At 45.2% G+C, this 14,077-nt stretch overlaps 1 protein-coding gene across 1 annotated transcript in view; it reads left to right on the top strand.

The window, feature by feature from the left end:
• The first annotated feature begins 6,820 nt into the window (after positions 1-6,820).
• insrb (insulin receptor b) overlaps positions 6,821-14,077 on the top strand; it is a 67,140-nt gene continuing 59,883 nt past the window's right edge. Inside the window, exon 1 of the mRNA XM_040184073.2 lies at positions 6,821-8,357. Coding sequence (XP_040040007.2) covers positions 8,264-8,357 — 94 coding nt within the window. The 5' untranslated portion in view covers positions 6,821-8,263. The remainder of the gene's footprint in view (positions 8,358-14,077) is intronic.

Genomic DNA, 14,077 nt, shown 5'->3' with positions numbered 1-14,077 from the left:
GAAGGAGCGTGCCCCCGAGCTGTGGCTGGAAATAGGACTCGGGAAGAGCGAATGATTAAAGCCTCGATGACTTCCATTGCGTCTGTTCCTCCGGGACGGAAAAGAACAGGCCGCACACACACACAAACACGCCGCCCTCTAAGCTCTCTGTCAGGAGGTGGACGGCTCTGAAGACGTGGAGCCAGGTCACTGAGAGGAGCAGTTTGGGTCACGAGCGCTGCTCTATGAGGTGTCTCCCCTTTCACTCGATCTGTGTGAAAAAATTCAGTGTCAGCGGGTTTATTTTGCAAGGCAAACTACATTTTATACTACTTCCCCCCTTTACGATACATCTCTGTTTACACAAATAATAAGTTGTAGCAATAGGTAGCAAATACATTTCAATTGCATGCTTTGAATTCGATAGCTGATAAGATTCAATCTGCACATTCACAACCAGTTCTTGCTCTCGTCTTATCGCTCATGGATTCGAGGTGCATTGATGGATATTTAAATCCTTAGCAGATAATATCCATTCATGGAGGACACAGAGGGTCATTGTCGGGTCCCTGTGTCACTAGAATCCTGGGAATTTTCATCCCTGCTCTGATCTGCACCCACAAGTCACTCTGTCGGCGTTTTCACATGCAGAATGAAATACATTTGACCGAATAAATCTGACTCTACTGCAAATTACATCCATCCATCTATCGATAATCTAGTCGTTGAAATAATTAATTAATTAATACACATTTTATCCCTAATATTATTAAAACAAAGAATATTGGTCGAAAGATTAAATTAGCGCAGAAAAAGTTACAGCTACCATAACAAAATACAAGCACAACATCTACAAAAAGAACACAGCAATCTGCTGTTATTGCAGCCACGTCCAAGTTGACCTCCGGCCCTCGAGTCACACTATGAAACTTCTGTCGACGTGCAAATGTCCGATGCTCCTGCACACACACGAACGCATCTACGTGTGCAAGGAAGCAGCAAAACAGTGTTTCTCGCCCCCCTCTCACGGAGTCAAGGGAAGTGGGAGAACAACACTTTGCTGTTGTGCAGCACACACTATCTTCCTAAAGCCGGTGCACTTTTCTGTGCTGTGACCTTGACCTTGACCTTGACTGTGCTGTCCCTGCATCTACTGTGCCTCTCTCTCTCTCTCTCTCTCTCTCTCTCTCTCTCTCTCTCTCTCTCTCTCTCTCTCTCTCTCTGGATGTTTTTGCCATATGTGGATGAAGCAGTCACTGACACATCCTCTCGGGAAGGGCATTCCGGCTCCAGCGAGCAATGCGACACCCCCCCCTGGCTCCTTATCAATGATAAAGTTAATCCTTTAGCCCCGCACATGGCTTCATGAAAAGACAAAAACAAACTACAAGAGGAGGCAAAGGAGGACACAGAAAGCTGAAGTGATCTGTGATATAAAACCAGGGAAAAGAAGCAGGGAGAAAGTAGCCATTCACCAGGTTGGATTCACATTTGAGAGTGTGAGGAAAGGAGTGTGAGGTGATGAGAGAGCGAGGTGGGCACAGCGCAGGTGACCTTGGCGCTCTAATCTGTTCATAGATAAGCGTGTCGTTGTCCGTGTGTGGGAAAACAAGGCTCTCTGGGATGCGTGTGTGCGACCCGGGGTTCTCACACAAAGACCAGGGGTGAACTCGCGAGGACACACAACACACATGGCGGAGTAACGGGGGGGCGCCGGCGGGTTTACTGAAGGGTCCTCTGGTTCAGGACATTGGGACACTGATAGAGTTGTCACGGAGAGGAAGTCAAACATTTCCCTTGGAAAATAAACGGCTATATGTCTCACTTTATCTTCAAGTGGTCAGAGGATTCTTTTGTTGAGCGTGACGTAGATTTAAAGGAAGTAAATGTCAGGATCAGGGCTGAGTGTTGAAATAGTGGCCTTTGTCACGTTTGTTTTAACTTCATTTTAAAGCAGACAGCCACAGAGACTTTACTACCAAAACCAGCACAATCCAGTTTGATACAAATGGTCCTTTATGATGCTAAGCTAACCGGTGACTATTCTCATTTGTGATTATTTTGTTTGGCTAAAACAACAAACAAAAAAATGTTTAGTTTAATAGTGAAAATTCACATGTAAGAAACTAGAGCCAGAAAAATGACCTAAACTATCAGTTAAACATGTCGAGGGCCGTCAGGCGATTTTGTGGACTGAAAGACAAAATGCAACAAAGTAGAAATATGAGTCACATGGCGAGTTAGAGAAAGGAGGATACAGAATATAAAGTACACAACGTGTGATATGATTGTTATGCTTTCTATTTCCCGTCCGTTCCTTGGTATTCATGTTCTTGACTAGCTGCGTTGTAACGAAGACAAACATTGTAGTTTCGTTGTGGTCGTTGATGTTGGCAGGCGGTTGGTTGTGATTGTATGATGATAGTATTGATGGATTAGTCTGTTGATTATTAAAAGAATATTTTATATTATTTTAGTATGTGTTCTAAATAAAATATACTTAGTTTACATTTTTTGAGTTTCCTTTCTGCTACTTTACATTTCTAGCTGCCACCTGCACGTGTTCTTCATAAAAGTGAGTGTAGTGTTTTTAAAGCATCTCATCTCATCAAACGAATAGCTTTCCATCTATAAGCAGCATATAACTCATGGATTATATGTGTTTATTACCTCTTCCTATGGTAATAAACCAATGAAATGTTAAGCCCTGAGGAGCAAAGATGAGGAATAAGATGAGAAAAAGCAGATAGAGTGCTTTAAATATCCCACCATATGTGCACGTATGATTTGTTTTCTCAATCTGCCGCAGAGACTCTGAAAGCAGCAGGAAGACACTCTGAAAGGCCGATTGACACACAGCATTCTGCGTTTCATGAATCCAAAGCAATGCATCTCAAGCTGCATCATAGACGTGTGCACCCGGGGTTTCGTTTTCCTTAATGGAGGATGTGATTGATTAAACCCAGACGGACTAACGGACACCGACAGAGAGACTGGAAGTCCGTGGATCGAGCCGGCTACCTGCAAGGCAGCCGTTATCAACGTGGATTATCAACAAGAGTTGTGTGGTCCGTGCGGGAGATTTATCGGATCACTGAACGCATCATAGGCCGCATAATCATAGTGTTGAGCCGCCCATGGTGTTCTTTCCGAAAGCTTGAGTCTTCCTCATCAATGGCTTAGTCTGACGTCTAGTCGTAGTCAGCAGCTTCCTTCATCTTCCTCGCTGTTTCCTATTTCAGATCAGGTCTGCTGCTCCTTCGCTTCCCCCCGGATCACCAGTCCACTTCGTCCAGATTCCCCCTCGTTCCCATTGGAACAAACACAGTGTGAAGGTTGGTCATCCTGAGGGCAATGTTGTTGTCCGAGATGCTGGATATACAAACAGGTTAAGCACCCTACAGCTACTTTATAGCACTTCTAGAGGCAAGCTGACAGCTAACAATATGCTCACAATTTGCAGGTACGCTGTTTATCATATCAAGCAGCACAGCTTAGCTAATATTTGGAGAAAAAAAAGACCCACAAAATCCCAACGCCTTTCATACGCCCCCACACACACTGCACCTGTCCAGGAAGAAGAGTTCCACATCAAAGTCCTCCTACACTAGGAGTTTTATACAGTGTTTCTGAGTACATCTGAACCTCGTTTTCCTTTTGAAAGATGAAGAGGGGATTCATTGATTTGATGAGGATATTGCTGCAGATGTGCAGGAATAAACACATGGATGACGTCTGCCATAGTAAATGCAGCGTATCCTGTTGTGTGTTTTTCTGCCGTCTCCCTTTTCCTGATGTCACGTGTGCAGAAGAGCGACCCGAAGCTCGTGAGGACAATAAAGGTGAACCCTTTTTTTTCCTAATCCATGCTGAGGAGAAACAACCAGGGAATCAGACAGTGAGTTTGTCTGTTTGTCTCCGCTGGAGGGACTGAAGCGTAGGAACAGCAAGTGCTTATAAGTGTAAATCACTAACACAGGGAGCCGTTTGAAGAGGATAATCCAGGCGGTGGGGGGGGGGGGGTTCTGTTTAAGCTCATGACCCTCTCCTGGGTTGGACATCTCAAACTCACAAACACACACAGATGCCCTCCCGCACACACAGGCGCACACAGGATGAACGGAGGTTCCTGCTTCGTGGCTCCCGGGGGAAGCTAATGACTGAGCTACCCGTGCCAACAAAAGGAAAGAGACTCTCTCCATTCAATTGTGTTAATCCCCCCCATTTACAGGCTACAGAACAGGCAACTGTGGAGGGAATGAGCGGGAGTTTGTTTTGGCCTTTAGATGTTCGTGGGGGGAAAAAAACGTACTGAATATGTCGGTAGAGTTAGTGTCGGAAGGCAGGAGAGGGAATCGCAAATGTATGCATTTATAACTCGTTGGCTTTGGTGTGGGGATCCCGACTGCACTGATAAATGGTGAGTAGCTCCAAGGAGCTGTTGTATGTCACCTGACCTTCTGCTTGCTTAAATGGGCTGATGCTAAATCAAGATATAATTTGTTATTGGAATCAGTGATCCAAATCAAATAAAGCAATGCTCCCTTGTTCCGTGTATCTGCCTTGCCGGACCTGAAGGGACAAAAGAGTATTTTGTTGTGCTCTTGCTGACATTATTGCAAAGCTGGATGTGTGCCGTCAGAAGGTGAAAAGCTGTACGCTGGGCCTTTGAAGGGCTTCATGGGCGGCGTTCACTGACGTAATGTGCGCTGACCAAGCAAATTTTCTTCAACCATCACCCATCTTCGTGACATCCACATATCTGCATATCCCGCGGTCTGAATCAACGTGCAGATAGCGGGCGGAAACGTGGTGAATCTGCCCCGGAGCTTGAGATAAAAAGAGATGTGTCAACATGTTACTCACAGAAACGGCGGCTTTGCAACATCCATGTTGTTACAGATTGATTGCCTGTGTGAGTTACAAAAAATAAAAATAAAAAGACGTTCATGAATGACCAAACAGCCATGCTATGTTCCAAATTCATCATTTGCAGTCAGTATATGAAGCAATGAACTTCCACAAACCGCATTATAATCCACATTATGATTATTTGGCATCACCCAGATCTCCCTACACACTTCTCTCTCTCTGGCCGGAGTTAATCCCATTCATTGAAATCGTTGTATCCCTTTTTCCCGGTTTGACGTTTGGAGTAAGTGAATTGGCTGGAGTTATTTTTAGTGCCACCTACTGAAATGAAGGTAGTACGGCGGCTGCGTGTGCAGACTCGAAACAGCACTCTTGTGCTTGTGGGATAGAAAGTCACTCACTTGACTTCCTCTATACTGAAAAGGGAAAGAAAGTGGTGCAGAGCACCTGAGAGGAAGTGTGTGTGTGTGTGTGTGTGTGTGTGTGTGTGTGTGTGTGTGTGTGTGTGTGTGTGTGTGTGTGTGTGTGTGTGTGTGTGTGTGTGTGTGTGCGTGTGTGTGTGAAGAGAACACAAGGACAGAGGCTGCATGTGTGTGCGCGCCTCCAGTTGTGGCGTCAGACAGCGTGACTACCACAACGAGATCTGTTTTGACTAGATTCCACAACCCTTAGTCCTTCAGACCTGTGACATATAATCTCACTAAGACCTCATTTACTCTGTTCACCGGGTAACAACATTCCTCAGATTAAGCAGCCGGCTCCACAAGCAGAGCGGGCCAGTGTGTGTCCATCCAGGCACACAAGCGGCACACGTGATCAAAAAGAGGCAAATGTTTTACTACATTGGGTTCTCTTGTCTTCCATTAGTCCCATGTTGAGGTGAGAATGGATTCAGCCACCGACCTGGAAGTAGTAACAAGTCCCCAAGTAATGTGTTTCATTAATAGGTCAGGATTCATTATAAGGATAATGTGGATATTTGGGGGAATGGTGGAAACCTGTGTGACTGCAGGCAGGTTCTTTACCTCGTGGCTGTCGGACAAGGCAGTGTGCAATGTTTACAACGCTTTATGACACAGGGAGAGCTTATTCTGGCCACAAGGGTTTTCTGCTTCCATACTGCTTGAAATTCAGCTGAAAATATCAGTTCTCTTTGTTGATTTCTGTACATATGTAAACTACACTTCTCTCGGTCGCTAAGTAAGCAAAACATTGGTGTATAGAGAAGGCTTAAGATAAGTTGGCAAATTAATTAATTTGGCTTGTTCAGTCAGTCATCAAATAACTAGTTAGAGCTGAGAAGATTGACATACATTAATGACGGAAATTAAACTGCAACTATTTTCATTATTGATTAATAGTACAATCGTTTTTTTTAATGCGAGGATTATCTGATTTTCTTTCTCATCGTACAGATGATTGTAACCTACAATCCTTGCATGGGTTCGGGACAGTTGTTCTTTTGAAAATTGTTCGGCAACTGATTTGATATTTTGTGGACAAAACAAGTCACTGAGAAAATGATCAAGAGATTAATCCTAATATGTTTTGACTGCAGGCTCAAACTGGTTACTGATTACTGCAGGACTCGTGTGGCTGTTATTTTGTCCACAGTCTGTACAAAAGAAAAGACTACGAATAGACTAAATAATTGAGATTCAACAACCCACGGTGGCGAGAATCAACAATTCAGCGCAGCACGTGATTTTGCATTTGAACACACGTATGTTATAAAAGAAAGTGAATCTGCTGCTTTACGTGTTTATTTTTCTTAAAAACTCATTATATACATAAAGACATATACAACAATTATTATACTCTACGAGGACGCGTGAACCCCCTCGACCCTCTCCTCCCCTCCGACAAACAGCGCCGGTGTTTTGACGCTGGCGGCCGCGCTGCCTGAGTCCAGATCCGGATCCAGCCGGTTGAGCGGCGGGCCGCTCCGCTCCGGGTTTTCCCGCAGACCACGTGCGGCCCAGCTGAGGTGACTGGCAGGACTTGTTTACTGGTGGAGAGACTCGCAGAAAGAGAGAGACGGAAAGAGGGGGAACCGGAGGGAGAGCAACCGCTAAAACGGAACGGGAATCCAAGTTTTTTTTTTAAAAACACTTGCTTCTTCTTTTTTTTTTTGTTAACTCTTTTCACGTTTGTTGACCTCATCGTTTTTCACTCTCGAGGACGGGACGCTGACTTTAGCCAAAGCGCGTGTGTGTGTTTTTATTTTTATTTTTTTAACTCTCGCCTCGTTTGTTTTGGATTAGCTTAGCTTTAGCTAACGTTAGCTCCCCCCCCTCCCTCCACCAGCTAACGTTAATCTGAAGAAAAAGAAACGGGCGGCGCGGTGGAGAGTTTTCTCACTTCACGGCAACGTGCAGGTCCAACGTAGCCGTTTCCACCCACATCCACCCACACCTCCACCTCCTTTCGTCGTAGACGGGAAAAGACGTATCGTTATTTTTTTCCTCCCTCCCCGTTCGTTTGTTCGGTTGTTTTTTACGGGTGTCTGCGGGCGAGCTGGTCAGGGGAGGTGAAGGAGTTCAGAGGAAGGTCGTCGCAGGGAAAAGGAGCTGCCTCGTTGCACGTTTTTTTTTTTGGTTGTTTTGTTTTTGGGTTTTTTTTTCTCCCCCTCCCCGCCCCGCACGTAGCTCTCCTCCGAAGGAGTTTCCCGGGATGAGCTCCCGTTCGACCTAAAGGGGTTCCGAGAAGACACCAGCGAAAACAGGGCTGGGTGGTGCCCGAACCTGTGGACTTCAGAGAGAGAGACAAGTGTCCTTCCGGCTCCCGCGAGACCCACAACTCCAGCTCATCGGTGCTTTCTTTCTAAAACCGGAGACACGTTTCGTACCAGTTGTTTTGTTTTTATTTCTAGGTGGGTGTATTCCCTCTTCGCAGCGGTGTATTACGGAGAAATGAGGCCGGGGCCACTGGTCCTCCTGCGGGGACCTCCAAACTAGCCCCCCCCCCCCCCCCCCCCGCTCCTCCTCCTCCACCTCCTCCTGCGTGTGGGATATAAATAATAATAGTAATTCCTCTCTTCGTTACGCGGAGCAGCAACATTAAACAAATGAACGTGGACTGTCGCCTTCACTTATGGAAAATGAACATCTGTACCCGCCCGCGTGTTGCCAGAACCCGAGATCACGTCATTTAGTGGTCTGCGTTCTTCTCCGGGGCGCACACAGCCGACATCACCAAGTCGGCCGGGAAGATACTCATAAATGTTCAACTCCCCCCGGCTGACGGGGGGCGACGTGGAATCACTTGGCTAACGTCGAACTTCATTTTTAGGAATTTGTCCACTGCTTTTTTTTTAATATCCCAACCCCGTGTTGAGAACTTTTCTCCCTCTTTGGAGTGTTTTTTTTTGTTTGTTTATTGAGAGGTGAGCTCAACTTCTCTCCAAGTCAAAATGAGACGCTGGACGCTGAAGCTGAGAGCACAAATTGTGTGTTTTATCGTCGGCACCTGCATTGTGTTCCAGTGTGGACTAATACACGGAGAAAGTAAGTTATGTGTTTTTTAAAAGTCTTCACAACACATGTTGCTGTATGTGTATATATATATTTTTTTTATTTTGTTACGGTTTTCTTGTTTGACATTAACAAATATACAGAAGAAAGGACATTTTAATGTTTTTCTAAGGGATCCCATCAGATCTTACACATTTAGAGTTTGTGATTACAGTATCCGTGTTGGCAGATAAACTACCATTAAGTAAGACATTGGTAACATAAACAAACCAAAGACCTCTGCTGTTATTCAAATAGTAATGTTGTTTACAGTTGTTAATTAAATTAAAGTAAGCTTGTCTTCCACTTACGCCGTTTTAAATCCCCCGTTGAACCTTCTACGGCTAATGTCGCTCCAAAAATACTACGGTTATTATTATTATTTATTTCGTCAATTAAGATTTGCGATGCGGGTCACGAGGCTCTCGCCTTCGATCTTGCGCATGCGCAACGTCGCATGCAGGGTCTAATTAAAGGGCGAGTAATTCCACTCTTTGCGTGCGCGTAGCTGCGCAAAATACAATTGGCATTTCTCGGGTAACGTGATCGATTCTGATATCCGCGCGCCCGCGGCGTCCCCCCGGAGGTGCGCGGTGTGTCGGATGCGCCGGATTAGTCGCTGGAACGGGACCGGCGCGGTCCGCCGCGGCGGGTCTAAACCGGGAGCAGCAGGGTCGGCCCTGTGCGCGCTACTATAGGCCTCTTACGGCGACAGACACGCTTCAGAAGCGACGCACGCACGGACACGCGCACGCACGGACACGCACACTGCTGCAGCCCGAACGTAAACAAATTAGCCGCTAAGAAGTGTCTTTTCTAGGCGGTGGATTAACGCGCGGGGCTGCAGAGCAGATCGTGGAGGTTGTTTTCTGTGGTGCTGTTTCATTTGTTGTTGTTGTTGTTATCGATGGATCCATTTTTATTTAATTTTTTTTTAGATCGCAGCGAGTCACATGGGAACATTTGCTCTGCCACACAGACACGGAGAGCTGGAGGTCCTAATAACCTCGCCACAATAACATCCGTGCAGTGATGAGTTTTATTTATATGTGTATTGCATAGTGAGTAGTTTACAGCTGGCTGCTGTTGCTTTGAAGGGAAGACACTTTAAATCAGTTGATCCGTTTAACTGGTGTAACACGTCATTCCAAATCTGGGATAAATATGATTTTACACTTCTAAGTTAGAGATGTCAGATGTAGCCTACCCAAGCTGCAGAAAATACTAAATTACTTGACTGAATTGTCAAACTTGTTATATTCTTCAAAGGCATTGACAGTGGGAGCGGATTTAATGGAGTGTAGAAAAGGAAAAACAATGTGAAGTAGACTGTAGTAAATTCTGTTTGACCATGTGGTGACTTACTACTGTTAAATCAGCTCAAATAATAAAATGCCACAACTGAAAACACATTAGGTATAAACACAGAATATCCCACTGAATTTCTGAGATTGATCATTTAATCAGGTTAAACCTTTGACCTATATCTGTGCGCTTCAGACTTGTGCTCAGTGTTTTTAGATGATGTGTTGCACAAGTCCACAAAATGTTTCAGCGCACGTGGGCAGAATAACAGAGCTATTACACCAGACTAAAATTAGGGAACAAGTCAGCGTCTAATGAAACCATTAATAAACTCCCGTTTGTTTGTTGTTTTTAGGCTGTTCCAACGTTTGAGTTGTATCGCTTAAAAATGTCTTCCAGCGGCACAGGTTGAAAGGAAATCTTCTGTCTCCTTTACACAGGTCATGTATGTAGACAGAGCAGAGGCCCCTGAGAGGGGGTCTCATGAGACCGGGTCTCTCTCTCTCTCTCTCTCTCTCTCTCTCTCTCCCCCCTCTTGGAGTGGGGTCCGTGGCATTGGCTGTTTCTGGTTACTGATTCACTCAATTCTCTGGGAAGTGGCCATATTTGGGAACTCTTGAGTTGTTTACGTCTGAAATACTTAAAATATTTCCCTCTGAAGCCACACGCTGCCTGACATCCCCCCCCCTCAGCCATGGGAAAGAGGAAGCCGTATTGACATGTAAACCCCCCTGTGGCGGCTGAATGCCCTCTACAGAGAGTAATAAAGCCGTTTGGTACAGCACCGCTGTTTGTTGATTGCTTTTGATGGGGTGGCTTCAGTTTGTCGTAGTTCTCGGGCGCTTTCTGGAGTAAGTAGCCCGTCTCCGTGGTTCAACTCACAAAAAAAAAAAAAAAAAAAGGTTGTGCAACGGCTGCCTTGCCCCCTTCTTGTTCCTCTCGGGCTTGTAAGCACAGCTCTGTTGGAAAAAGGGGGCAGTGTGCATGCGTGTTGTTACGTACGCGTTCCACACTCTGTGTGCTTTCTTAAATCGCCCCAAGTCACACAGACTGCAAAGAGCCTAAAGAATCTCCCACCCCGACGACGTGAGAGAAATTCCCCGTTTGTCCAAGAGCAACTGTTGGAACGGTTGTTTTTAAAATCAAAAAATCAAAATCAGGACGACTAAAGGTGCCCTGGTGGGTTTGTCTGTAGTCCATTTGGATTCTCATGCTCTGTCCGCTGGAGCGCACAGTGGCATTTTCCGACAATGCCGTGCATGCTGTGGAATGTGTTTGAAGTGGCCCACCATGTAGGTGCCTGTGTGTGTGTGTGTGTGTGTGTGTGTGTGTGTGTGCGTGCGCGCAAGCGCAACCCGGTCACCCCGTGCTGTCCACTGGATCTCATCTCTCAGCTCCAGACATGCCCACTTCCGGGCAATGTATGTCTTCTGTGTGTGTGTGTGTGTGTGTCATGCATGAGAACAGTGTGTACCAGAATGCTCAAGAGTGAGCTGCATGTTAGCACAAGCCCCCCGGAGCCCCTAGTGGCCCCCTTGACCCGCCACACATCAAAGTCATCAAATGGACGAATTGTATGATGTGTGTTTTAAAATAAATGAGCATCCGTGGATGTTTGTGGCAAAGAATGTCCGTTTTAGAGAGCAGCGATCCCTCTCCTCAACCCAATGATTTATTTAGGGAGACCTCAAAGGGCTTTACTGTGCTGCCACAGTGGCCAGTGAGCACAGAAGAAAAGGGAGTATTTGAATAATTATTCAATTTCTAGAAGTTTATTTAAAGTCAGTCTAACCCGCAGTAAAGTCATTTCAAGTTTTTTTTTGCTTTTTGTTGCATTTTGAAGTTCACGTTGATACTTAAGAATTCACATCATACAGCAGATAATGATACATTGCCGGGTCGGAAATTAACTCGTGCCAGTTATTATTATTTCTTTTGGTCTGTCACTCAGAAATGTTAGCCACCATGCGCTAATTTATCGAATTTAATTTTAGATGGGACGTCATTCAATATGCGATATATTTTGCACACAAAAACCATCACACGATCTTCAATTTCTGGAACTACACAGTAGCTTCATCCCCGCAGTAATGTACTGTACTTTTTTATTACCGGCTGTAGTTGATTTATTTTTTATTAAAACACACTATTAAAATGATTAGAGCTCTCTATAAAGTTCATTTTATGTTTCTGTGAAAACATCTTCAAACAAGTGTAATACTGACTGTATACTGCGTTATTGTAATTGTAATTGTCGTTGTTGTTGTTTACTGCTGCGCCTTGTCCTCGCTGATGGAGCAGCCATCGCTGGTTGTGCAACAGGCCTCACAGGTTCGCCGTTGTGCGTCCGTGTAGTCCGTGTGCACGCAGGCCTGCAGACAATGGGGGTCATGAACTGAGGACTCCGGCAGCTGTGTGCTGCGTTGGCCCGGAAGGCGATATGTAGTGCTAAAGGAAATGAACTGTTGGGGCGCCTTTGCTGAGTGCTTCCTCCTCTGCTCTTAACTTGCCCGTGCATTTTTCTTTTCTTGTCAGATTGTGTGTACGTTTGTGCGCATTTGTGTGATTGCTTCTGCTTGCTGTCTTTTCCCAACAACACAACCGGAGGAGGAAAAACAAAACCTCACCTTTTGACCCCGACAATTCACATTTTTGTGAGTCGTTAAGTAAATACACTCCATCGTGTTTGCTCGTGTGTCCACATTTGTCGGCTTTTGACCGGTGCTCCCCGGAGAACAGTTGGTTTCATTTTAAAATCTATTTTTTTCTGAAAGGATCATTTGGAAAGCAGATACATTAGACTTTAGTATACAAACAGACATAGAAAAGTAAGGATGCTTTGAAGTAATTTAAAATCTGTGTTTATTGTGTCCATAGGCAACCCATGAGCCCACATGTGTACAGATACGGAGAAAACCTTCCAGTTTACTCATTCTTATTCTGGGAGCTCTGTCGTTCTTGTGTATGTGTGTAGATTAGCAGATGGCCTCCTCCTTGACTCCCATTCCTACACAGAGCGGAGCCTGTTATTGTAAACATCTTCTCACTGCACGGAAATGTGAGTCGAGGATCACCAACACTCACACACACACACACGTACACACACGCAGAGCACCGTTACGCCATGCCGCAACAATCTCATTTGATAGTCCTTGTTGCTGTTTGGATCTGCCCTATTTTAGCTGTTGGTGACTCCACACATTAAAATCCACGTTCAGCTGCCGCTGTAATTTGGCTTATTGGCGTCGCGTCCTCAGTTACGGGTTTCTTTCTTCAACCATCACCTTTTTATTCGTTTTTTTACAAAGGTTTTCGTCCAAACCCGATGGTGTTGAATGTGTGGTGATTTCACTGTGATGAGTAAATTCAAACTTTTTGGTGCTGCGTACACATCTTTTGTGGCAAAAGAACTCTTTGGACAGTTTAAAAACAGCGTTTCCAGATGAGTCTGCGTCCGTTTGAGGAGGAAGGCTAAATGTTTTTGTCGCAAGGGAATCCGTCTCCGGCCCTCGGGTGGTTTACGGTTTACAAAACCATCCTGTAATTTGAGGGCAACGGCCGCAGAAGTTAACGTGTCCATCTCTGTCTGTCGGACGCTGATCTTCTAGCTGTTTCTGACCTCACTGCTGAAAGCCAATATGTGTGTACCATTGTTTCCTACGAGGAAACGTGAAGAGGCCTCTTCCTGTTTACAGCGTAACAGAGCCGTGGAAAAGATGCTCCGGACAACTGAATTTCATTTTGACACGTCTTGAGGTTTTCCAGCATTTTTGAGCAACGTGATTAAAACACTACCTTTTAATGAACATAATACAGTTGAACCTATAGGAGCTAATGCGTACCAGCTGTACCCGGCTGGAGTGACCGTGTTACCGGCTGCAGCAAAGCAAGAATTCCTTTCAAAGTCAGGAAAACTGCATGTTTTAGACTAAATATAAGAGTTCCAAACGTCATTAGTAGGCATCTGCCTTTTGCCTCTTTCGTTTCATTTTCTTGAGCTTTCATTCATCGTTCCTTTGTCTGCCACACATTTCTTTTTCATGTCCCTTGAACGTTGTGGCTAACAAAAATGCACCAGATTTGATGAGTGAATTAAATCAGTGGAAGTTATTAGAACCTTCTCTCTCATTCTCCCTCCCTCCGCTTGCTTTTACGTTCAGGGGTAAGAGGGTTCACTCTCTCTCATCCACTGATTTGTTTTTCTTTCACACTGCAGATGCGCTCGGCCTGCAGACCTGTCCTCCACACGCGCGCACACACACACACACACACTCACACGCCTGCTAATCCTGCTCTGTATGGGGTGGGAAAGCCTCCTCTTTCAAACCTCTTAAAGGTGTGAACACAATCCATTTGACACCTCTCTCTCTCTCCCACCCTGTTTTGTTTTTAGCTTTCTGCTCTCTTAT

Source organism: Gasterosteus aculeatus, chromosome 8, assembly GCF_964276395.1.
Source record: "Gasterosteus aculeatus chromosome 8, fGasAcu3.hap1.1, whole genome shotgun sequence".
In the NCBI taxonomy this organism is placed as follows: domain Eukaryota; kingdom Metazoa; phylum Chordata; class Actinopteri; order Perciformes; family Gasterosteidae; genus Gasterosteus; species Gasterosteus aculeatus.
The sequence above is the reverse complement of the archived record's forward strand: the minus strand, read 5'-3'. Positions and strand labels throughout refer to the sequence as shown.